Raw genomic sequence first — 26,278 nt, forward strand, 5'->3', positions numbered from 1 at the left:
AGATAGGGATAGAATTGACAGGACTTTTGTCACTGATAGGATATGGGGGAGGGAAGGGAGAGGCAGGGTCAAGGATGCTTCTCCAGTTATGAGCTGAGATGTTCGGGACTAGGGAGAGGAACAAGGTTCCTGGTGGGGAAGAAGGAGAGCTTAATTTTAGATAAACCAAAAAACACCAAACTCATTGCCGTCAAGTCAATTCCAACTCATAGCAACCCTGTAAGACAGAGTAGGACTGCTCCATAGAATTTCCAAGGAGTGGCTGGTGGATTCGAACTGCCAACCTTTTGGTTAGCAGCCGTAGCATGTTTAGTTATTTCATGCTTGTAGTTCATCCAAGGGAAGTTGTCCAGTACACAGTTAAAAGTGTGAGCCTAGAGTTTGGAGGTGAGGTCTGTGCAAGAGAGACAGACAGGCACACGCATGCAGAGAGTTGGGAGTCCTCAGCATTGTGGTGCGGTGGGAGTTGGAGAGCCCTCCCAGGGAGTCTGAGGAGTAGACAGGACAGAGGCAGATTTGGAGCCCTGGGGAGCATGTTCATTTAAAAGTGTGGGTGGTAAGAAGACCAAGATGAGAGGATGAGGTTGTTGCTTTTTAACTGTTGGTCTCAATCTATACCTTTGGCATTCATGAGCCCTACAGTGTTAAAAAGAATCCTGTCATTTGAGGTTGACATGCTGCCAGTTCTTGTAATTCTGATAAAAAGGTCAGAGGTCAAACAGTTTTATAAGAATGCAATGATATTATTTGACTAAGGTATTGACTGATAATTTCTTTATTTGGAAGCACAGGTAACATCCTCTCTTTCAGTGGGTTGAGAGTGGCCAGAAGAAACTCTGAATTTGAGTCACATGTGAACCAGTTGCCTTCTCCTGGGTGGTGTCCTTTATTTTTCTTTTCCTTTTTCTGTAGAAGTTATCTTAACTTCTTATACTTATTAGGTAAATGGGAGATTTTACCAATCATCATTCAGATGTTGAGGAAAAACAATCTAAAAGTAGTTTTGGGGATCAATTTACTGTGGTAAGTTAAGAGTTTGACTACTAACTGAAAGGTTGGCTGTTCAAGTCTACCCAGATGTGCCTCAAAAGAAAGGCCTATTGATCTACTTCTGAAAAATCAGCCATTGAAAAACCCTACGGAACACAGTTCTACTGTGACACACATGGGATCACCCGGGTTTTACTGTGGCACATTTGACTCAGTGGTGAGGCTGATTAGGTTCTGCCAAGCAATGTTTTCGTTGGATGTTAGGTAATTCTCTGTGGGAATAATCAAGAACAGAGTTTCTCAAAGTAAACCAAGAAAAGCAGAACTGCAAGTTAAATCTTTGGCTAGGCAAGCATTTCCATTAGGACCCACTTACTCTTGGTTAGAATCTGCTATGAAGGATGCCTTTCTGTCTCAGACCCACATTTTGATGTCGAGGCTGCTGAGGGGTTTAATGTTGTGCTGGTGGATCTCTTTAGAGCGAAAAGGAGATTTGAGGTGTGGAAGCAGGTATTTAAGGCACACATGGAGAAATTACAGAAATGTCAAGTTTTGGTAAGATGCTGTCAATAATCTTTTGCAATGATACAGTAGAATGGCAGGAAACCTATAATTACAATGGAAAGAACTGGTGCTAGGGGTTGGAGTGGGGGATGGGCAAGGTGCCTATGAAGTTAAATACCAAAACCAAACCTGTTGCCATCAAGTCAATTCCAACTCATAGCGACCCTATAGGACAGAGCAGAACTGCCCCATTGGGTTTCCAAGAAACACCTGATGGATTCTACTGCCAGCATCTTGGTTAGCAGCGTAGCTCATAATCATTAGGCCACCAGGGTTTCCTTAAAACAATGGTGAGAAGAGAAACCCTCTAATAGGGAGGTCTGGAGATTTTCTATAAACTTCTTATGGTGGTAAACAGCACTTCCAAATTTCAGTCTCATATGTTGGTTATGATTTTTTTTTTTTTTATTTAAACAAAACCACAAAATTTTGTGCTCAAGTTCTTTCTTTTTCTCTGTCCTTTGTGAATTAATTTAGTACTCAATTTCTATCAGTGAATGCTAAATCTAAAAGAGGCCATTCTTTTCCAAAGGTTAATTCGTCCCATCTGATCACCCAAGATAATTGAGAAAAAATTGCCAGTAAAACACCGCAAATCTGCAGTGCTACCATCTTGACTCCCTCCTTTCCTCTCTCTTTTATAAGGTAAATCCACCATATTACATCCCATTGGTTGAGCTGGTTCCACACCCAGAAACAGACCCTTCCACCGTGGACAGAACACACATCCTGATGAAGAAGATAGGGCAGTCTCCGATTAGAATCCGGAAGGAGGTCGACGGCTTTGCCCTGAACCGGCTCCAGTATGCGATCATCAGCGAGGCCTGGAGGCTTGTAGACGTACGTGGACTCCTCTTATTCCTGTCTGGCAATCTAAGTAAAGGAATAGAACAAGTCAGGTAGTATTTCTTGCTCTATTCAAGAGACTAATGACAAACTTTTCTCTCAGGTTCTGTCAAAAGGGGAAGAAAATAAAATTTAACATAGCAATTCATTTTGTTTCAGAAATTCCGCTCAGAGTATCATTTGATTTTAGGACATGATGATAGACTTTTCTTTTTAATATCCTTTCGTATCATCAGCACATAATTATCTAATTGCAACTTGCTGCATTTTCCCACAGTCTCAGGTTTAAACAGCCCTCCCACCCCCTGCCCCATGTTATACCTTTTCAGGAGAAAGAAAGATTATATTTTGAGTAATGTAAGTGTGTATCCCCTGAAGGAACTCAACTTATTTTAAGATCTTGAGGAAGAAACAATACATAAAATGAATAAACATTAAACTTGTTGGTAATATGCCTGTCTTACGTATAAGTACGAAATATATACAGGTTCCAAGGACTCGGATGTAAGTCAGTTCTGATGTAAGTTGAAATACCTCATTTTTTTCTTTTTAGTTTTCATTATTATTGCCCTTTATTATCAGTATCTTTATAAATTCGATCTTTGTCTTTGGGGGTTGGCATGAGAATGATAACATCAGCAAATTACACACTGCAACCTTGTATGTAGTACATATTACTAATTATAGGACGTAAAAAAAAAACAGTCGTAAGTACAGTTCTTCATAACTAATACGTCATATATACCTGTATATACACATATCTAACCTCATCCTTTAATTAAAGGATTTTACATGTGAATTAAGAAATTGCTTAGCTCTGTCTATCATGTCTCTGTTTGTAAAAGGACGACGGTACCTGCACCGGGGTAGAGTGGGCAGTAGAGTAACTGAGGTCAGACAGGGCTTGTGTTCACTCACTCTCTGACTCCTTAGCTTCTGCATGGGGAAAGCAGCCCACACCCATTCTGCAGAAACGTGGTGGCAGGAGTGTGGCTCTCTAAGTACAGGAGGGAGGAGAATGGTGGTAGTGCTTGAATTGTCTGTACCTGGAATCGGTCCATCGTTCCTTGCCTTGACTCGCATGGGTGCATACCAATTCCATCCCTAAGACAGGAACCAGGAAGCTGGCCTAGGTGTGACTTCTTTGAGTATTGTATTTTTGCTTCCCAGCAGTCTCTAAAGAGCCAGGCAGATGTGCATGGTGTACGTGACCCTCCCACTTGCTGGTTCCGGCACTGGATCAGACCTGTATTAGGTTAATCTTTTGACCTGACTGCCTTGTGCATTTGCCACACAATAGCCTCAGGTGCACATCCCCACTAAGTCCTCAGGTTTAAATCTGCTTATTGCTATTGTATCTTCAAGATACTGTACTGGGGTTTCCACTGTTAAGTTTACAGTTTGGATTTCTTAGAAATTGTAGAATGGTGTTGCATATCTGTTGGTGTTCAGGTATTTAGATAGGAAATGATGAACTAAAAGCACTCTCTTAGAGATGGATTTAAATATTTCCACTCGTCTAGAGAAGGTTTTTTTTTAGAGAAGGGGAACAATTTAATAAACCAAAAGAAAAATTCCACATTACAGTTTTACTTTTTATCTGTAAAGTACTTTAAAGCCCTAAAGAGATAAAAAGCCTTGACTTAAATGTTGCTTTCTATAACCTGAAAGATGTGAGCCAATGAGTGGAAAAACATCTCTTCCTTCTGAGGAGATCCCGGCATAAGGGAATTCATTAGCTCTGTACATTCTTGTTTCTGTTTGTACAAAGGACTACAGATGTACAAGAAATTCTCTCTGTTTGGGTCATAAACTAGAACTTATTGCAGTTTGGAAGATCTAAGCTGGGAAGAGCCACCAGGAGTATCCCAAATTTTCTCCATGACTGGTTGGACATGGAGATAAGGCTGGTAGAGGTAGGGAGTGTATTTAGTTTGGCTGCGCTGGACGTTCTCCTTGGCTCGTTTTGCCCATCCTTCTTTAGAATGCTGAGTGTCATCCTATCACTGGCCAGCAGGAGCTTCCTTACGCCTGACCCCTAGAGAAAGTGTTTCCTGCATATGTCCAAACAGGGGTGAGACTCACATACTTGGAACCTCCAGAAGGAACTGAGTGCTAAAATCTATCAAGATACAGCTCTAGTGTGACAGAAGTAAAATGCCAGCCAAAATGTGAAGGCTAAGAAGGTATGGCTAGAACAAAGAATTCCCTTGCTGAAAGTCTAGAAAATAATTTCTTCAAAAAATAAAGACGACCTACATATAGTGAGGTACTTCCTTCTGTAAGTACTTCTCACCTGGTTGGGGGTGAGAGACAAGATGGGAATAGATGCAAAGTATTTAACCTGTAGGGGGTAGGCTGGTAGAGAGGAAGTAAGAAGGAGGGGGTTAGGGTCTCCATTGCTGCACCCACTTTTACCATCACTGTACAGAGGTGACTTCTTCCATGGCCATCCAGGAACTAGAGGGGACAGTGATGGGTCACATCCCCTTGGCCCCGGGGATACTCTGTTAAAAACCCACTGCAGTCTAGTCGATGCCGACTTATAGCAACTCTAGGCTGGAAATGTACCTTCTCATAAAGTGGCTATTCCCCAGTGGCAGAGGAGCCACTGATATGGGCTTCTGAGTCTACAGCCAGACTGCCCTGTCCTGTAAGGCCCTGGGACTAGGCAGCAGACCTAGGCTTAGCCTCAAGGTTGCTCAGAGAGGACTTCCTCCCCACACTGACTTTATTAGGCACCAAATTCTACCATTTAGCATAACACCAGTGTGCTTGGCATTGCACCGCTGCGTGGACACAAAGGGCACATTTTCCCTGGCCCTGGGAATCATGTAACTTTCACAGTATATTCATATTTCTTCCTAGAAGACACTGTTTTCCCTTCAGGTATGGCTAGTCAGGGAAGGTTAGAACACACCTCCCTCACTTTCATCTGCTAGAAATCTGCATCCATGAGGGAGCCATCATCTAATTTTGGTATCAAGGTAATATTGGCCTCATAAAATGAGTTGGGAAGTTTCCTTCCCTCCTTTATTTTCTGGAAATGATTGTATAAGCTTCTTGCTAATTCTTCCTTAAATGTTTGGTAGAATTCTCCACTGAAATCTTCTGGGCGTGAAGAGTTCTTTTCCGAGAACTTTTAAATTACAAATTCAATTTTTTTGATGGTTATGGGACTATTCAGGTTATCTGTTTCATCATGGTTGAGTTTTGGCGGTTTGTGGTTTTCCAGAAATTGGTCTGTTTCTTCTAAGTTGTAAATTTATGAGTGTAAAGTTGTTCCTAGTACTCTCTTATTAACCTCTTAATGGCTACAGGATCTGTAATGACATCCTCTGTTTCATTTCTGACATCGGTATGAGTCGGAGTCGACTCGACGGCACTGGGTGGTGGGTTATTTATCTTTGTCAGTCTCGCTAGAGGTTTATCAATTTTATTTATTTTTCCAAGGCCCAGCTTTTTATTTCATTGATTTTCTCTACTCCTTTCCATTTCACTCACTAACTCTGGAGGGGATATTTTAGTAATTGGAGGCAAGCATCAAAGATAAATTCTGAGAAAGGAAAGTGGTAGAGGGGTTCGTATGCAGACACATCAATTGTGGCATTGTGAAAGGGAAAGCCAAGCTTTAGGTATTATTTCTAGGTCGGAAAGATAAAGTGCTGAGAATCAGAAGCACCTTGTATTTATCCCATCTTAGGCTAATGACAGACCATCTTGTCATGGCCTGTTTGTGTATCTGTCCTCACATAGCACTATAAGCCACTCAAGGGAGCTATCTGTGAGCAGAATGGGCACCGAAATAGCTGAAAGAATGAAGGAGCTATGTTCTTTTGTACAGGCTCACAGATGCTTATTCCATTTATTTCCTTCTAGTTTGGCTTCAGAATTGGGATGGAGCAGCCCTTGTGGACCAGTCAATGCCAGACAGACAACTCTTGCTACCACTTATTGTTGTTGTTAGGTACCATCAAGGCAGTTCTGACTCATAGCACCCCTATGTACAAAGGAACAAAACACTGCCCAGTCCTGCACCATTCTCAAAATCGTTGCTATGTTTGTGGCCATTGTTGTAGCCACTGTGTCAGTCCATCTCACTGAGGGTCTTCATTTTTTTTTGCTGACCCTCTACTTTACCAAACATGGTGTCCTTCTCTAGGGACGTGTCCCTCCTGATAACACATGCAAGGTACGTGAGATGAAGTTTCTCCGCCCTCACTTCCAAAGAGCATTCTGGCTGTACTTCTCCCAAAACAGATTTGTTCATTCTTCTGGCAGTTCTTGGTGCACTCAATATTCTTCATGGCACGTATTTCCCTTGTGCAGAGACTAGGTCACTGGGTGACAGAATCCTGTTTGCCAGGAAGTCAATAGTCTTAAGGCATTATTAGCACAGTAAGGGAAGTTGTACTGTGATGATACACTCTCAGCCAGACAATGCTTGCGTTTGTATTCCCCATAATTTCTTTCCCCATCGAGTGGCGCTAGTGGAGGTGAGCAGGAGTGAATCATAAAGCCATCAGCAGTTTCTCTGCCTGTCCGACTGTGTTGGTGATGATGAGCTTTTTTAAAAATTGCTTACCTCAGACTTTATCCGTTCTTCTGATTTTCTTCTCTTAGGGTCCTGAGCTTTAAAAATTCTTTTCTTGGTCTCTTACTTTGTCAGGCAGTGTGTGGTCTATGGGACATAGATAGGACCCTTTGGGATTCCAGAACTTTGTCTTTGAGCTTTATTTCAGGTACAAAATGCCAACTGTTATAAGGAATTATTTCAGTTAATAAAGTGTATCTGAAAGATCATGTAGTAAAATTAACAGATGAAACTTTTTGTGTAAACCCACTCAAGGTGTTTCACAGAGTAGACATTTATGGGAGTGTAACGCACAGGAGTCAGGAGTTTTAGCACTGCACACCATTGAGAATAGCTAGCTCATCATATTAAATGCAGTTTGTAGAGAATTTCAAAGTTTTTACAAAATAATTGCCTTTAAATTTCACATGATTTTTAGATATTTTCTCATTATTTTATCCTTAAAACCTCAAAAGGCAAATGGTTATTTTTGCCTTTACAAGGTAAGAAAGTGGCCCAGAACAGCACAGTGGTTCAAGGAGTTCAACCCTGTATCCTGACCTCCAACACTCTTCTTGACCCCGTGTGCTTCAGTGTCCTCATCTGTAAGATGGAAGTAATGGTGGAACTGATTTCTTAGGGGCATATTATGAGGATTCAGTGGGGCTATTTATATGTGAAAAGGAGATCCCTGATTGTGCAGTGGTTAAACTGCTCTGATGTTAACCAAAAGGTCCGTGGTTCAAACCCACCAGTCATTCCACGGGAAAACGATGTGGCAGTCTGCTTCCATAGAGATTACAGCCTTGTAAACACTATGGGGCAGTTCTACTTCATCCCATAGGGTCACTGTGAGTTGGAATCGAACTGGAGAGTGGGTTTTTTCATTTGTATATGTGAAGGACTTGGGACAGTGTCTGGCACATAATAATTGTTTGATGAATATTATGAATTATAAAGATAGGATGATGGGATGTTTCCTGATTCCCTATGTATGTACGCAGCAGCTGTCCCCGCTGAAGGTAGCTCTGAGCTGACATGTTTACATACCCAAAGTGTGATCAGTGGCCTAGCACAGGCATCCTTTGGGACCTGGTTAGAAATGCAGACTCTCAGGTCCCACCCCAGCCCCACTGAGTCAGAATCTGCATTTTAACAAGATCCCCAGGAGATCTGTTTGCACATTACAGTTAGAGAAGTTCTGGCCTCAGTGATTCTCTGCTGGGGCCTCGGCTCAAAGTCTTCATGCATTGTATTTCATCAGCTCTAAGATAAACTTTTACAATTAAAAAAAAAAAAATTAGCATCCCTGAAATTGGGTTGCATGATACAATTGATGGTGTATCTTTGTTTAATTGGCAGCATTTTTTTTCTTCCTTAATGGAACATTAAATAATAATAAACTTTCAATTGTTGGAATCTTAATTTCAATGAAATACAGTTCATTTTGCCTTCTATTTATCTTTTCTTCTTACTTCATGTTTTTCTCTGCCTGCATCTGTATGACCCAATATAGATCTCTTGGTTCTGGCTGTCTACCACTGATTCAGGTTCATCATACATGAATGTGTTCCTACTTAGTGGAAAGAGTCTCGCATCATTACCATGGAGCTGTGATTTCAGTCCTGGTTTTCTGTTTTGCTAACAGAGATATGAAAATTTTCTTCAAGCAGGTTTAATTCACTTCTAATTAAAGAACAAACATATCAGAACAAACAAATGATATAACTGCAAAGAAAATGTGAATCACTATTCCAGATCAAAAGCTTGCCTTGTCAGACACTGCCACACTTTTACTTGTTTGGAAATAGCGTCTTCCTTGTCATCTCGTCACACATTTAGTGTCATTAAAAAAAATTTTTTTTTTTTTATCCTGTCTGCCTGGAAACCCTGGTGGCGTAGTGGTTAAGTGCTACGGCTGCTAACCAAGAGGTTGGCAGTTCAAATCCGCCAGGTACTCCTTGGAAACTCTATGGGGCAGTTCTACTCTGTCTTATAGGTTCCCTATGAGTCGGAATCGACTCCACAGCAATGGGTTTGGGTTATCCTGTCTGCCCACTTGACTGCCTAAGCAGGGATGCAAACTGTGATCAGAGGTTTTCCTCTTACCAGTCAGGGCCTGTCTGGTAAGATCTCTTAAGGAGGAACAGAAGACATCCTGCTTAGAGCAGGTGCTTCAGGTTCACTGTAACTGAACTTGTGAGAAGAATATGTGTGCCATCCTGCCCTTCAGCACTGAGAATTAGGTGCATTCGGGTCTGGTGTACAAGTAACTTTCATCATCGTGAGCTGCTATACTTTAATTAGAGTGCACAGCAATTTCCTTTAAGGATTGGAGGATTACCCAAAGGGGAATTGGAAGGGGCAGACATATATTAAGGGAAAAAGGATGGCCTAACATTTAAAAATTCACTTATATTGCCATCATGGAGATGGCCAATTCTTTGATTTTTTTTCTCTCCTTTTATAAACCTGTATTAGTGTGGATCCAGCTCTCTAAGGATTGTTGTTGTGTGCCATCGAGTTGATTCCTACTTATAGCAGCTCTATAGGAGAGAATAGAACTGCCTCCATAGGGTTTCCTAGGCTGTGTGATCTTTACAGGAGCAATCACTAGCTCTTTTCACTGGTGGTTTTGAACCCCCGACCTTTTGGTTAGTAGCCAAAGACTTAAACATTGCACCACCAGGGCTCCAAGGATTAAGTCCATGTAAATCCCTAGGAAGTCTCATTCTCACGCATTAAGTGGGAAGGAAGCTATCCCAGGGCCAGGACACCGCCACATCTTTCTCTTACAGTCTGTGGAGAGTCTCGAAGGACTCAGTTATTTCACTGAGAGTTTTTACAGAAATGTCAACCTAAGCATTTTTTAGGTACTCTTTGACTGACTAAGCATATTACCTGCCTTAGACATCTATCTCTGGAAGAAACCAGTAAGAATCTATCACCATCCAGTCAACTCTGACTCATGGAGACCCCATGTATGTCAGAGTAGGACTGTGCTCTATAGGGTTTTCAATGGCTGATTTTTCACAAAACCTTTCTTCCAAGTACCCTCTGGGTGGACTCAAACCTCCAGCCTTTCGGTTAGTAGCTGAACACCTTAACTGCCTGCATTACCCATATACTCCGTCTGTGGAAGAAAAACAGTATAAAATGGCAGCTCCAAGGATGAAAAGAAGGAAATAGAGCAGAATCCTGTTCAATTACTTGCTCTGTAGACTTTGGGATCAAGGAAAGTAACAGTAGCCTTGTGACTTGAGGCATAAGAAGCTGGACAAGAGAAAGCATGTTCAAAGCAGTAGACAGTCGAAGGGTGGGGTTATGTTAGAAGTTTTAATTTAGAGGAAAAATGTTGGAAACCCTAAGGATTACTTCAGGGTGTGGCTAACCTGACATGTGCCCAGTAGGAACAAGCTGAGGTTGAGTAATATATTACATTATACATATTAGCAACCTCTGTACGTGTACTTGGCAAGAAGAATCATGTAAGGTGGCAAGCCAGATGTAAAGGGAAGTTAAACAGCCAAGAAAAATCCAAGCCCTTGCCTTCCACACTTCGATCCTCATCTGTAGCATTTTCTTTATTTTACGTATTTTTAAAATTTAGCTTAAAAGTTTAGGTTTTTTTTTTTTTTTCTTGAATAATTAATACATAAAGTGTCCAAGTGAATCTCCTGGTTTGAAGAGACCTGGCCAAACCAGTTCTTGCCTTCTTTGCTCCGTGTTCTCTCTCTGAGCTGCTGCTTCTTCATTTACTCTGCTCTGAACCTCGCTTCCTTCCAGAACTGATGCATCTCGTGTTTGACTGCTTTGCTTCCTGGCTTTGGCCTTGTTAGAGGAAACAGCCCTTGGCAGTTCTCCCTTTTTCATATAGGGCTCTGAAGGGAAGGGTGGCACCCCTTCCTTCATGTTCTCATCTGGGTTCTTCTATGCCTTTGCTGCCTCTGTGATTTTTCTTGCCTTTTATATGCATTTGCTCAAAGTTTCAGGTACAGTATAAAAAATAAATAAATCATTGCCATCAAGTTGATTCTGACTCATAGCCACTCTATACAACAGAGTAAAACTGCCCCATAGGATTTCCAAGGCTGTAATCTTTACGGGGAAACCCTGGTGGTGTAGTGGTTAAGTGCTACAGCTGCTAACCAAGAGGTTGGCAGTTCGAATCCGCCAGGCACTTCTTGGAAACTCTATCGGGCAGTTCTACTCTGTCCTATAGGGTCGCTATGAGTCAGAATCAACTCGACAGCAGTGGGTTTAATCTTTATGGAAGCAGATTGCTACAGCTTTCTCCCACAAAATCATCGGTGGGTTCAAATCACCAACCTTTCAGTTAGCAGCCGAGTGTCTATCCATACATACCCAAATATCTGTTGTTGTTAGTTGCTATCGGGTCATCTCCAACTCATGGCAACAGAAGGAATGATCATAGGTATGTTTGAGTATATTGTTGTGACCATTGTGTCAGTCCATCTCATTGAGGATTTCCCTCGTTCCCACCGACCCGCTACATAACCAAACAGGATGTCCTTTTCTAGCGATTTGTTTTTTCCTGATTACATGTCCGAAGTAAACAAGACAAAGCCTTGCCATGCTTGCTTCTGAGGAACCTTCTGGTTTATTTCTTCTAAGACTGATTTGTTCATTTTCTGGCAGTCCACGGTATTTTTTATATTCTTCACCAGCACCACAGTTTGAACACATCGATTCTTCTTCTGTCTTCCTTTTTCATGTCTAGCTTTAGCATGCATATGAGGTGATTGAGAATACCATGGCTTGGGTCAGGCGGCACCTTAGCCCTCAAAGTGTCATCTTTTTTAACACTTTAAAAAGGTCTTTTGCAGCAGATTTGCCCAGTGCATGTCATTTGATTGCTTGACTCCCACTTCCATGAATGTTGATTGTTATCCAAGTAGAATGAAATCATTGATAACTCCATTTAACATGATATTGCTTATTGGTTCAGTTGTGAGGATTTTCATCTTCTTTACATTCAGGCATAATTCATACTGAAGGCTATAGTCTTTGACCTTCATCAGTATGCATTTCAAGTTGTCTTCATTTTTGGCAAGAAAGGTTGTGTCATTTGCATATTATAGGCTGTTAATGAATCTTCTTCCAATCCTAATGGCGCATTCTTCTTTATATAGTCCAGCTTGTTGGATTTTGTGTTTAGCAAACATCTAAATTCTAGATTCTAAATATCTCGATCCTCTTAATTTCTCCTCTCCAGTGAGCTCTGGTTCAAACTTCTTTGTAAGAAAGCTTTATTCCCAGAGGTCTGCTCCATTAAGGTATCACCGAGCTTACTGAGTGGTGGTAAATTCACTCACATTCACACAAAGAATGGATTCTCTCTGCTCTTAGGTTTGTTTTTAAGGTCAAGACCTTCCCCTTTCTTTTAGATTTTATAATATTGCTGTTTGCTTCACTGCGGGCACTGTTATAGGCACAACATAGTAAGAAAAAAACACACCAGTGTACTACCACTGTGCCCTACAGAGCTGGAAGTAGCCCTTTAGTTTGGGCAAAGTCTTTCCTGTCTTTCCTTTCATTTTTTGTTTTTGTTTAAAAAAAGAAAAGTAAAACTACTTTTATTTTTCTGTGGTCCTGTCTATTTCTATTAAGAACACTTTCCACATGTTATTATTCAGTTTTAAAGGCTTCTTGATATTTCCTTATTGTTGATCTATTTTTAATCTAATATTTCCCTGGTTGTGGGTCATTTTAAGGTAGTTTCAAGTTTTCTGCCATTATAATATATGCCTCCATGAGCATCTGTGTACATGTAGTCTTTTCTTCTGAAGTCTTTTCATAGAGTAATTCCCAGGAATGGGATTGCTATGTCAGAGAGGAGCAGCATGTTTACAACTTGATAAATGTGGCCCCAATGCCTTCCAGAAGATTCTACCAGCATGTGGCTGTCTGAAATGCATGTCAACTTGTTTCCCAGCAGCCAGTGGTACATCTACCTTGTATTTCTCATCCTCTTTCCCCTGAGTGCTTGCTCCTTTACATCCTTTTAGAGAGGTCTTGACAGGAGGGTATTTTATGGGTATGATTCAGTGTCCTGTTGCATCAGTTAAATGTGCTGTTCAATCAACTTTTCTACTAGTTAACACAATTTGCCTGAGTAATTCTGCAGGAATGTTTGTGTCTCGCTTCCAAGAAAACCTGCAGGTATTGGCAAGAGGCTGAGCAGCTCACAAACCTAACCACAAAACTTTGAGTCACAGTGGGGTGGTACTTAACAGTCTTATTTTTTAGTTGAAATCTTGTATTTGCCTCACCTTCTACCTGGAAGGTAGTGTGGGTAGGAATGATATGACCAGGTCTTCTTCACCCTTGCTTTGGAGCCAGCTTCATATTGCAGGTAGGAGAGGTAATGCTTAGCAAAGAACATAGAAAACAAAAATATATAAATATATATAACTGGAGGGAACTAACTCATTGGACTAATCAGTTTCTCATGAGAAAGACCATGAATCACCGCCATAGCTCTTAATTTAAGCCTCAAAATCAGTAACTGCGTTGTTCTCTGTGCCATTTGTATGAACTACAGAGTTGGAAGTTTCTAAAAGGGAGAGCCCAACACCCCTCGTTAGTACCTGAGTGCTTTCTATACCAGGATTATTCTCATTCAGCCCATCCTTGAACAGCTTTGGAAATGGGGAACTCATTGAAGTTTTTTCCACCACTGAACAGCTCCAACTATTAGAAATGGAGGCAGACTCCTTTCCTCTAGCCTTCTCCTTGGCCTTTCCCTGGAGGCTATACTAAAAACAAGCCCTTGCTACCTTCATCTGATCCTTGTAGGTCTGAAGAGGGCCATAGCCCCCTGCTTCTTACTCTTGCGTTTCATTATCTGACTCTTACCCAAAGATAAAACTTTTACTAGCTCCCAACTGTTCATTTTTCTGCTGTTTCCCAGTTAAGACAATGAATGCAATAAACATCTTTCTGTCCTTGTGGTGAAAGCACAAACAGCCCGGTTGAGGAGAGGCGGAAGGACCTGTGTATGACCTACTCCAGATTCCTAGGCAGTAAGTCTGTGCACCTTGGTGGTGGTGGTGGTGGTAAAGTAAAAGGAGTATTTCCACAAGAAAAGCTTGAAACAAGAAAAGTATGGTAAAAAGTAGAATAAAACAAACACGATAAAAGAAGACCAACAGCTGGGAATTTGCAGAAAAGAATTAGACAAGAAAAGATGACATGAGAAAAGCAAATAAAAATGAGGACGTGCAAAAAATACACAAGTTGAATAAGAAAATGTGACAATAGGATGATTGCAAAAAATGAAAAATAATTCTCTCTAGCTAATTGGTGCTCAGTAAAGGTCTCTTCATCAAATATTGTGTACTTAAAATGTGCAAGCTCTTGTTTTGAAGGTTATAAACCTGAGTCCTGCATTGTTCTTGTTCTTGGAGTTTACCCCGGTAGGGAACTAAGAAATTTACATAAGTATAAATAAAAATATTTAAGAATCATGAACTGTATACCTAAATTGACCAAGGATGGAAGAAGGGGAATTTAGGCCGAAGAACTGAGTGTCACAGTCACTAAGAGAGAAGGTGCAATAAATTTAACCTCTGAAATCCCAAATGGTTGGGGCCCAAACTACCTCAAATCATACCCCTCATGCTGTGATGCTCTTTCCTGTGTCCACCCCACACCCCACACTTTGCTCTTCTTCTATGTTGTTCTAAGGACCAGATCAAGTACCACTGCATCCATCAACCTTCTGCTTATGTTAATCAGTAGATGTGTCTTGTCTTATTATCCCCCAAACCCCTAAAAAAATATTAGATTCAAGATCCCTGGGGAAAGGACTGTGCTTTGAACTTGTGCTATATGCCTTGAACCTTTAATTATACTTACATTTTGTATCATAGTAATCGAGTATTTTATTGATTATCTTGCATTGTTTTCTCCTTGCTTCGTGTGTTCCTCCCCAAGTTGGGTATTGACTCCCAGCATACCAGCTGCAAAGCATGTGCTAAGTCTATGATTACTTGTCGGTTGGTTATAGGAAGTCTCAGAATTTAACTAAAGGGAAGTAGAGGCACAAGGTTTTTCAATGAAGGGGATTTCTCTTCATTCTTACAGAGACTCTCCTAGCCCAGTGATGTTCAGGATATGATACAAACCAGGTTTTGAACAGTGGTCCTAGTATTCATTGCTCTGTATGAATTTTTAGGAATTTTTTAACCCCTTGGGGCTTTCCTTTGTATATGTGACCTGAGAACTCTACCACAAAATGGAGAACGCTCTGCTAACTATACTGATCAGGGATGGATTACCCAATAAGCAGGGTGAGCGTGGATTTCCTTGTGCTTACTCACTACTTTGTCAAACCTGTTGCTGTCAAGTCGATTCCTATAGGACAGAGTAGCTGCCCCAAAGGGTTTCCAAGGAGTATTGACCTTTTGGTTAGCAGCTGTCGCACCTAACCACTGCGCCACCAGGGCTTCTACTACTCTGTACTGAATAATTTCACTTTTTTTTTTTTTTTACTTCATCAGAAATTCTGCTTCTAGGTATGGCTGGCGTCTATCTCTCCCCCAACCCCATGGCACCTTCCTGTAGAATCAAAGCCTCTTTTCAAATTTACAGTTCCTGACAGGGACAGATTATCCAGTAAGCAAGGTAAACACAGCCTTAGTTGTACATGCTTACTAATCTGTAGTGAACAATTTCACATAAACATGGCCTTACTTGTGTGTGTTTACCAATCTGTAGTGAACAAGTTTTACCTTGCCTGCTGACTAATCTGCCCCTGATACTGATGGACGTTAATTGAACCACAAAACATTGGACTGGGGCAGGGTTTCAACATTCAGACCAGTGTGCAGTGTGCCATCTATTTCCAAAGAGTCACTCCTCGTTTCAGTCTTTCCACCTCAAGCATTTGCCTTGTATGTCACTAGGATTATTTACTGAGAATATTAACTTCTAGGTCACAGAGATTTCTAAGGCTTAGGGTAGAATTGAGCTCAGCACCAAAACTAAGCAGCCTCCTCTTCAAGATATCCTCAACCTAAAGTTTTGGTTCAGTGATGAGCGCAGAGGGGGCAGACTAATTGGAGGCAGCCTTGAAGACTCACTTGTGATCAGTTATTTCTTTAGCATTTTGGTAAATAAACAAGCTTAGCAGCATCTGTGGTATTTCAGAAATTACAAAAGGGGAAGAAAGAGGGAGTGAGGAAGGGGAGATACTAAAACTTTCCCCTTCTTTTCTAACTTGCTCTACTGGTGAGTAGTAACTGATTAAAAAAAAAAAAAAAAATAGCCCTTCTACAAATGAAATAGAAAAGAGTGAAGAACATTTGGGAAATTAAAAAATACAGGCTGCACTCCTCAATTGTGGTGCAGTGTGGAGAATCTCATCTGAGGGATTGTTTGGGGCTACTGTTAGCTCAGATGATACTTGTTTACACAAAAAGTTAACTACACTTTGGTGTTTGGAAATCTTTTGAAGTTGGCTCTAAAAACACTAACCACAATTATAGAAGAAAAAAGCCAAGGCAAATAGTATTTCAAGTATGGGATGGCTTTCATATTTGCACCCTTTCACAGTTTTGAATGCTAGAATGAAAACATATGGCTATTAGTGATATAGACCTAAAACAAAGGGCAGAGAGAATCTTCATTTCACAGCATTCCGGAGCTCACAGGGTGCAGGAATCCCTCAGCAAGTGCCTTTACATGGCTGGGAAAAGGGCCAGGCACCACACTTCCTGCTACCATATTCACCAGGAGCCTGGTGAAGAGGAGAGGGAGGCAAGCCTGACAGTCAGTTTCTGAAGGTTCTGGGACCCCCTGTGTAGATTTCCTCCCTGTTGCTGCCCCTGCCCCTGATAGCTTTGCTATAAAAAGTGAAATAAGCTAATATGGTAACTGAGTGAAATGAATAGATTAATTTTCTCTCATTATTGTTTTAAATGAACAGGCGGTAAGATGACTTAAAACTGATCAGAACCCCAATGAGATACCATCATACCCCACCAGATTAGCAAAGATTTTAAAGCATAGCAACACCCAATGTTGGAGAGGATGTAGAGTGATGAGAACTGGCATGCACCACTAAAGGCAGTGATCACTGGTATAACCACTTCAGAAAACAGTTTATTGTTTCCTAGCAATGTTGAAGATATGCGTACTCTGTGACCCAGAATGCCACCTCAGACATGATGAGAATGTTCATGGCAGCACTGCTTACCATAGGCATAAACTAGAAACAGCACATGTGCTCATGAGCAAAACTGATAAGTAAATTGTGATATGTTGTACCTCACTGAGAATGAACAAACCACATCTACACATGACAACATAGGTGAATCTTAAAATCATAATGTTGAGTGAAGGATGCAAGGTACAAAAGAGTACCTACAGTGTAATTCTACTTATAAGATTAACCTGTTGCTGTCAAGTCAATTCTGACTCATAGTGGCCCTGTAGGACAGAGTAGAACTGCCCCACAGAGTTTCCAAGGAGCACCTGGTGGATTTGAACTTCCGACCTTTTGTTAGCAGCCGTGGCACTTAACCACTACATCACCAGGGTTTCCATGAGAGGATTAGAAATCGGCAAAAAGTAAACTTTTTTGTTTGGGAATGTAAACATAGATGGCAAATAATAAAAGTAAAGAAATGGTTATTACAATAGGATATTGACCTCTGTGAAGGAGGGGGGGAAATACAATCAGGAACAGGTAGGAGGCAGTGGTTCCAGGGGTGGTTGCTTTGTAACTATGCTTTAAACTGTATGTACATGTTTTGTGTACAGTTTTGTATGTTTTAGCCCTCTCACACACAAACAAAACTAAATGAAATGTGATTTTTAAAAATGAAGTTTCCCAATTATATGTAAATTATATGAGTGGCTTCTCTTTCAAAATTCTTTCAACTCCATCCTCTTTCCACATCTTCCTCCCACCCTCACAGAGTGAGGTTTACCACAGAGTGACCTATATATGAACTAAACCAAAGCCAAACCTGTTGCTGTCAAGTCGATTCCAACTGATGGCAACCGTATAGGTCAGAGTAGAACTGTCCCACAGGGTTTCTAAGGAGCGCCTGGTGGATTCGAACTGCCAGCATTTTGGTTAGCAGCCAAGCTTTTATCCACAGCACCATCAGGCCTCCATGTATGAACTAGAGTGGCCAAAACAACCCATAAACCTTGAAACAACTCTGTGTTTTCCTCAGCAGCTGGGGTGCGAGTGATAGTGGTGGTGGGGTCAAATCTCTAGTCTCAGCCTCCCAGGTGAGCAGTGATGGATGCCTTTGAAGTCTTTGAAGTAAAGAAGTTAGAGCAGGTATAAAAGGAGGAGTCCCTGGTTGGTGCAAATGGTTGCTTGCACCCATTTGCTGCTAATCAAAAGGTTGGACGTTTAAGTCTACCCAGAGGTACCTCAGAAGAAAGGCCTGGTGACCTACCTCTGAAAAATCAGCCACTGAAAACCCTATGGGGCACAGTTCTACCCTGACACACATGGTGTTGCCATGACTCCCAGTCAGCTCCATGGCAGCTGTTTTTTTTCACAGGAGGAGGAGGAGGAACAGCAGAGGGAACTCTAGCTTCCAGTTCACCAAGCGTAGAGGGGCTGGAGGGCAGAGTGGCTTGAAGGGAGGGCGGATAAAAGTTTCCTCCCACACTCATAACCAAAACCAAAAACCCATTGTGGGAGTTTATTCCGACTCATAGAGACTCTATAGGACAGAGTAGAACTGCCCCATAGGGTTTCCAAGGAGTGGCTGGTGGATTCAAACTGCAGAGCCTTTGGTTAGCAGCCAAACACTTAACCATTTGCACCACACCCTCTTAAATAGGACAATGAACAACCCTTTCAAGGAAAGGCAAAGGATTTGCCCTATAACCTAGTGTAAAGAAACACTATCCCACTTCCGAGCCTGTTGGTAGACCCGGTGCCTGGTACCTCTGCCCTCTGGTGTAGGCACAGCTGAGTGTTCCCAGAAGAGCTCTCCTCTGGCCGGCAGAGAGGGGGCAGCAGGAAGGCAGCTGTGGGAGAGGCATCAGCCTAAACCACCCTCAGGTAGTTGTGCTCTCTCATAGGGCCAGGAGCTGTCTGTCCCCACAAGGCTCTATCTGTAAAAGGAACCACTCAGGGAACAAGAATTGGAGCTGCAGGTTCCACTCATTTTGTGAAGATGGAGGGGAAAATATGATAAAGCCTGACAGTTAGTGCCCAAGTTGAAAACATCCTTAGATGGGGTATTGCCTTGCAGTGAGCTGACATGCACGTGTGCATTTGTGCTTCCCTACCTTGTCCCAAAAGGGGTTTGAGGGAGAGACTATGTAAAGAATGCTGCCAACTAACACAGACTCTGGTCACTTTGACGCCTAACTTAAGTCCCAACAACTTGCCTCTTGCTTTACAGTTCACACTTGCAAAAGAGTCTAGGGCCCCACCTTTACAAACAAACCCCTGGTTCTGAGCTGTATTTCATTAAAGAACATTATTAGTTCTTTAGAAACTCACTTACAGCTAAACAAGGCCAAGCTTGCAGGTGGGTGAAGCCAGGAGAGCAGCTTTCCTGTTCTTTCAGTAGCTTTAATCTTCCTTTTTCCCCAGACCCGAAAGCAAACAAACACTGACGTCCTTCTTGCCCTTCCCCTCAGTTCTCTCCCCTTTCAACAAAGTGCAAATGCTGTATTGATTGTTGGGTGGACATTGGGGAAGGCAGTGGAGGTGGGTTCCTTAAGCTAGAAAGAAATCGATTATGAGTATAGAAAAGGTGAATTTGCATTTGACCATTTCACAAAATAATTCTCTTTTCAGGATCTCTTTGTATATTATGGTTTTGTCTTGTAAAATTCTATCAAAATATTGTTTTGGGTAGGTATTTTGGGATTATACTCTGAAGAAGTTAGGATGAAAACTATAGTAAATGGAATTGCCTTTCCAATAGCTCACCTCTGCCCTGCCCCCTTTTTCTCCCTTTAGGAGGGAATAGTGTCTCCCAGTGACCTGGACCTTGTCATGTCAGATGGACTGGGGATGCGGTATGCATTCATTGGGCCCCTGGAGACGATGCATCTCAATGCAGAAGGTGAGGTTTGTTCCATCTGGAGCTGAAACAAGAATCCAGTGCTTCTTGGTGTTTTCATGGGTTTGTAAACAGTCCAATTTTGCCTCTCCTTACAATACCATGTGTAGGAGACAGTGGCAAGCACTGGTAACTCACATGCACAGCCTGGGTGCAAAGCTCTGAGCACTGGTACCTAGGCTTGTACAGAAACCAGACCTGGGGGCGGGAAAAAAAACCGACCAGGATTAGAGAGAGAGGAGGACTGGTGGTGTGATGGAGATTTCACTGCATACTGTCCAGCCTGGCACAGGAGGCAGCTGTATTTTCCTGGTAAGGATGATAAAATTACAGAGGCAAGAAAAAAAAAAAAAAAAACTGGTGGAATTAGGGACATAACCCGCTTGAACCTCTGCTGGATGTATTTTCTGCCTCCAGATGCACAGCTCATAAGTGTGATTTGCTGACTGCAGGTTTCCCTTTAGGGAGGCTATGGGAGCAATTAGGGACCTGTTTCCAAAAAGAAGGCGTTGGTGAAGGGCACGATTAGCAGGGCAAGGCAGCAGGTTACCCGAGAAGCAGACTTCAAAGGTTTGAAGGAAAGTAGGTATGAGCCCATGATCTGGTTATTCTTTTTTGTGTGTGTTTTTAAATTTTTGACTTTTTGTTTTATTATTAAACTTTAGATGAAGGTTTACAGAACAAACTAGTTTCTCATCAAACAGTACACACATTGTTGTATAACACTGGTTAACAACCCCACGACATGTCAGCATTCTCCCTTCTCAACCCTGGGTTCCTTATTACCAACTGTCCTGTTTCCTTTTACCTTCCAGTCCCTGCCCCAGGGGTGCTGTGCCCCTTTAGTCTTGTTTTGTTCCATCGGACTGTTCAATCTTTGGCTGAAGGGTGAATGTCAGGAGTAGCCTCATTACTGAGCTGAAAGAGTATCTGAGGGCCATAGTCTGGGGGTTTCTTCAGTCTCTATCAGGCCAGCAAGTCTGGTCTTTCTTTTTGAGTTAGAATTTTGTTCTACATTTTTCTCCAGCTCTGTCTGGGACCCTCTATTATGATCCCTGTCAGAGCAGTCACTGGTGGTAGCTGAGCACCATCTAGTTGTACTGGACTCAGTCTGGTGGAGGCTGTGGTAGATGTGGCCCATTAGTCCTTTGGACTAATCTTTCCCTTAAGTCCTTAGTTTTCTTCATTCTTCTTTGCTCCCGAAAGGGTGAGACCAATGGAGTATCCTAGATGGCTGCTCACAGGCTTTTAAGATCCCAGACACTACTCACCAAAGTACAACATAGGACATAAAAAAGTATTCTTTATAAACTCTGTATACCAATTGAACTAGATGTTCCCTGAGACGATGGTCCCCACAACCCTCAGCCCAGCAATTCAGTCCCCCAGGGAGTTTGGATGTATCTATAGAACTTGCCTTATACAGGTTGTGCTGGCTTCCCCAGTATTGTGTACTGTCTTATCCTTCACCAGAGTTAACACTTACCTTTTGTCTATTAAGTGTTTCCCCAACCCCACCCTTGAAACCATCAAATATTGTTTCTTTTTGTGTGTAAACCTTTTCATGAGCTTTTACAGTAGTGGTCTCATGAAATATTTGTCCTTTTGTGATTGACTTATTACACTCAGCATAATGTCCTCCAGATGCAGCCATGTTATAAGATGCTTCACAGATTCATCGTTGCTCTTTAGCATTGCGTAATACTCCATCATGTGTATGTACCACAGTTTATCCATTCATCTGTTGATGGGCATCTAAGTTGTTTCTATCTTTTTGCTGTTGTGAACAATGCTGCAGTGAACATGGCTGTACATATATCTATTCATGTGATGAATCTTATTCCTCTAGGATATATTCCTGGGAGTGGGATTGCTAGATCAAATGGTATTTCTATTTCCAGCTTTCTAAGGAAACGCCATATCGTTTTCCAAAAAGGTTGTATCATTTTGCATTCCCACCAGCAGTGCATAAGGGTTCCAATCTCCCTGCATCCTCTCCAACATTTGTTATTTTCTGTTTTATTGATTTGTGCCAGTAATGCCAGGGTGAGATGGTACCTATTATGGTTTTGATTTGCATTTCTCTGATGGCTAGAGATCATGAGCATTTCCTCATGTGTCTCTTGGCCACTTGAATGTCTTCTCTGGTGAAGTTCCTGTTCATTTCCTTTGCCCATTTTTTAATTGGATTATTTGTCTTTTTGTTGTAGAGGTGCTGGGTTTTCTTATACATTTTAGAGAGTAGACCTTTCTCTGATTTGTAATAGCCAATGTTTTTCCCCCAGAGTATAGATTCTCTTTTTACTCTTTTGGTGAAGTCTTTCAATGATCACACGTCTTTAATTTTTAGAAGACCCCCAGTTATCTAGTTAATCCTCTGGAGCTTGTGTGTTATTGGTTCTGATTTGTATCCTCTTAATGCCGTGTGTGTTGCCTCTGGTGTTGACCCTATTTTTTCTTCTATGAACTTCATGTTTTTGGCTTTATATTTAGGTGTTTGATCCACTTTCAGTTAGTTTTTGTATGTGGTGTGAGGTATGAGTCTTGTTTCATTTTTTTGCAGACGAACATCCAGTTTTGCCAGCACCATTTGATGGACTTTGGGCCCTTGTCAAAGATCAGGTGACCATAGGTGGATGGATTTACATCTGGGTTCTCAATTCTGTTCCACTGGTCATTGTATCTGTTGTTATACCAGTACCAGGCTGTTTTGACTACCGTAGCTGTATGGTAGGTTCTGAGGTCAGGTAACGTGAGTCCTCCTACTTTATTCTTCTTCAATAGTCCTTTGCTTATCTGGGCTTCTTCCTTTTCCATATAAAATTAATGATAAGTTTTTCCATCTCTTTAAAGAATGATGTTGGTATTTGGATTGGTATTGCATTGTATTTGTAAATTGCTTTGGGTAGAATTGTCAGTTACACAATGTTGAGTTTACCTATCCATGAGCATGGTATGTTTTTCCATTTATATAGATCTCTTTTGGTTTCTTGCAGTAGTGTTTGTAGTTTTGTTTGTATAGGTCTTTTACTTCTCTGGTTAAATTTATTCCCAAGCATTTTATTTTTGGGGGGACTGTTATAAATGGTATAGTTTTTCTGATTTTCTTTTCATTGTTCTCTTTATTGGTGTATTGGTGTATAGGAATCTAACTGACTTTTGTATGTTTATCTGGTATCCTGTTATTCTGCTGAATCTTTCTATTAGCTCCAGTAGTTTTCTGGTGGAGTCTTTTGGATTTTCTAAATATAGTATCAAATTATCCACAATAGGGACAGTTTAACTTCTTCATTACCAATTTGGTTGCCCTTTATTTCTGTTTCTTGCCTTATTGCTCTAGCTAAGACTTCCAACACAATGTTAAATAGGAGTGGTGATAAAGGGCATCCTTGTCTTGTTCCTGTTCTCGAGGGGAATGTTTTCACCCTCTGTCCATTGAGAACAATGTTGGCCGTTGCCCTTTATTATGTTGAGGAATTTCCCTTCTATACATATTTTCTTGAGAGTTTTTATCAGGAATGGATGTTGGACTTTGTCAAATGCCTTTTCTGCATCAATTGAGATGATCATGTGATTCTTTTCTTTCCTTTTATTTATGTGGTGGATAACGTAGATTGATTTTCTAATGCTGAACCATCCTTGCATACCTGGTATGAACCTTACTTGGTCGTGGTGTATTATTTTTTTGTTATGATGCTGAATTCTATTGGCTAGAATTTTGTTGAGAACTTTTGCATCTATATTCACGAGAGATATTAGTCTGTAATTTTCTTTTTTTGTGGTATCTTTGCCTGGTTTTGGTATCAGGGTCATGCTGGCTTCATACGATGAATTCGGACGTATCGTTTCCTTTTCTGTGTTCTGCAATAGTTTGAGTAGTACTGGTGTAAGCTCTTCTCTGAATGTTTGGTAGAATTCTCCAGTAAAACCATCTGGGCCTGGGCTTTTTGGAGGGAGTTTTTTTATTTATTACCTTGTCTATCTCTTCTCTTGTTATGGGTCTGTTCAGATTTTCAGTGTCATTTGTGTTAGTTTGGGTAGGTTGTGTGTTTCTAGAAATTTGTCCATTTCCTCTAGGTTTTCAAATCTGTTGGAGTATAATTTTTCATAATACTCCATTATGATCCTTTTTATTTCAGTTGGGTCTGTTGTAATGTCCCCCATCTCATTCGTTATTTGGGTTCTCTCCTGTTTTTCTTTTGTCAGTTTGGCTAGTGGTTTGTTGATTTTGTTGATCCTTTCAAAGAACCAACTTTTGGTTTTGTTGATTCTTTCTATTGTTTTTCTATTCTCTATTTCATTTATTTCTGCTCTGATCTTTATTATTTCCTTTCTTCTGGCCGCTGTGGGCTTCTTTTGCTGTTCTCTTTCTATTATTCAAGTTGTGTAACTAATGTTTTGATTTTATCCCTTTCTTGGTTTTGGATGTGTGCATCTAGTGCTATAAATTGACCTCTGAGGACTGCCTTTGCTGTGTCCCAAAGGTTTTGGTATGATGTATTTTCATTCTCATTTGATTCTACGAACTTTTTGATTCCACTTGTGATTTCCTCTATTGCCCAGTGGTTTTTTAGCAGGGTGTTATTCAGTTTCCATGTAATTGATTTTTTTTCCTTACTCTTCCTGTTGTTAATTTCTACTTTGATGGCATTGTGGTCAAAGAAGATACTTTGTATTATCTCAATGTTCTGGATTTTGTTGAGGCTTGCTCTGTGGCCTAAGATGTGGTCCATTCTGGAGCATGTTCCACGTGCATTGGAAAAGAATGTGTACTTTGCAGCTGTTGTGTGGAGTGTTCTATGTATGTCTATGAGAGCAAGTTGGCTGATTGTGCTGTTTAGCTCTTCTGTATGTTTGTTAAGTTCCTTTCTAGATGTTCTGTCCTTTATTGTGTTGAAGTCTCCTACTATTATTGTGGCACTGTCAATTTCTGTTTTCAGTGCTGTTAGAGTTTGTTTTATGTATTTTGGACCCCTGTCATTGGGTGCATAGATGTTTATTATGGTTGTCTTCATGATGGATCATACCTTTAATCATTATATAGTGCCCTTCTTTGTCTTTTATGGTGGATTTTGCTTTAAAGTCTATCTTATCTTAGTACTGCCACTCCTGCTCTTTTTGGTAGTTATTTGTTTGATATAGTTTTTTCCATCCTTTGTTTTTTAATAAATTTATGTCTTTGTTTCTAAGGTGTGTCTCTTCTAGGCAGGGTATTGATGGATCCTGTTTTTTTTGTTTTTGTTCTTGTTTTTTAATCCATTCTGTCACTCTGTGTCTCTTTATGGGTGCATTTAGGCCATTTACTTTCAGTGTGATTATTGGTAGGTGTGAGTTTATTGCTGTAATTTTGTAGTTTTTTTGTGTGTGTGTGTGTGGTGCTAACATTTTCTTTAATCCTCTTATCCTCTTGTGCCGGGCTCCTTTTGTTTGTAGATTTCTTTTTTTTTTTGAGACTTTATATTTTTCTTCTTTATTTTGATGAGTAGGTTTGTTAACTTTCTTTGTGGTTACCTTGAAATTTACTCATATTTTCCTCAGTTTGAACCAGTCTATTATTACTTGGTATCGCCTTCCTCTCCATTAAAAAGTTCTATACCTATACCATTTATTCCTTCTTTTATTGTTCTGACATTGTTGTCATTTACAGATTAACCTCTCTGGTTCCTTGTTGGAATTGTTTTGGTTTTGGATAGACCTTGAGAGTTCACTTTCTAGGCTGGTGTATGGCTGGTACAATCTTGCATCCTAGATTCAGGCTGTGGTCTGACGTTTGTTCTCAGACCGAAGGACTCCCTTTAATAATTCTTGTAAGTTCGGTTTGGTTTTAACGTATTCCTTTAATTTCTGTTTATCTGGAAATGCCCTAAATTTCACCCTCATATTTGAATGAAAGTTTTGCAGGATATACTATTCTTGGTTGGCAATTCTTTTCTTTCAAGGTTTTATATATGTCATCCCTTTACCTTCTTGCCTGCATAGTCTCTGCTGAATAATCAGAGCTTAGTATTGTTGTTTCTCCTCTGTATGTGACTTTTTGTTTTTCTCAAGCTGCTCACAGGATTTTTTCTTTGTCCTTGGTTTTAGCAAGTGTGATTATGATGTGTCTTGGTGTTTTTCTTTTGGGGTCTATCCTATATGGAGTTCATTGAGCTTCTCAGATGGCCAGCTTTTCATCACTCATGATATTAGGGAAGTTTTCTGTCAGCAATTCTTCAATGTGTTTTCCATTTTC

The 26,278-nt window shown here is 40.8% G+C and overlaps 1 protein-coding gene across 1 annotated transcript in view; it reads left to right on the plus strand.

The window, feature by feature from the left end:
• Window positions 1–26,278, plus strand: part of CRYL1 (crystallin lambda 1) — a 229,746-nt gene that overhangs the window by 191,997 nt on the left and 11,471 nt on the right. Inside the window, exons 5-6 of the mRNA XM_010593935.3 lie at window positions 2,200–2,394; window positions 19,944–20,049. Of these exons, the coding sequence (XP_010592237.1) occupies window positions 2,200–2,394; window positions 19,944–20,049 (301 nt within the window). The remainder of the gene's footprint in view (window positions 1–2,199; window positions 2,395–19,943; window positions 20,050–26,278) is intronic.

Source organism: Loxodonta africana, chromosome 23, assembly GCF_030014295.1.
Source record: "Loxodonta africana isolate mLoxAfr1 chromosome 23, mLoxAfr1.hap2, whole genome shotgun sequence".
In the NCBI taxonomy this organism is placed as follows: domain Eukaryota; kingdom Metazoa; phylum Chordata; class Mammalia; order Proboscidea; family Elephantidae; genus Loxodonta; species Loxodonta africana.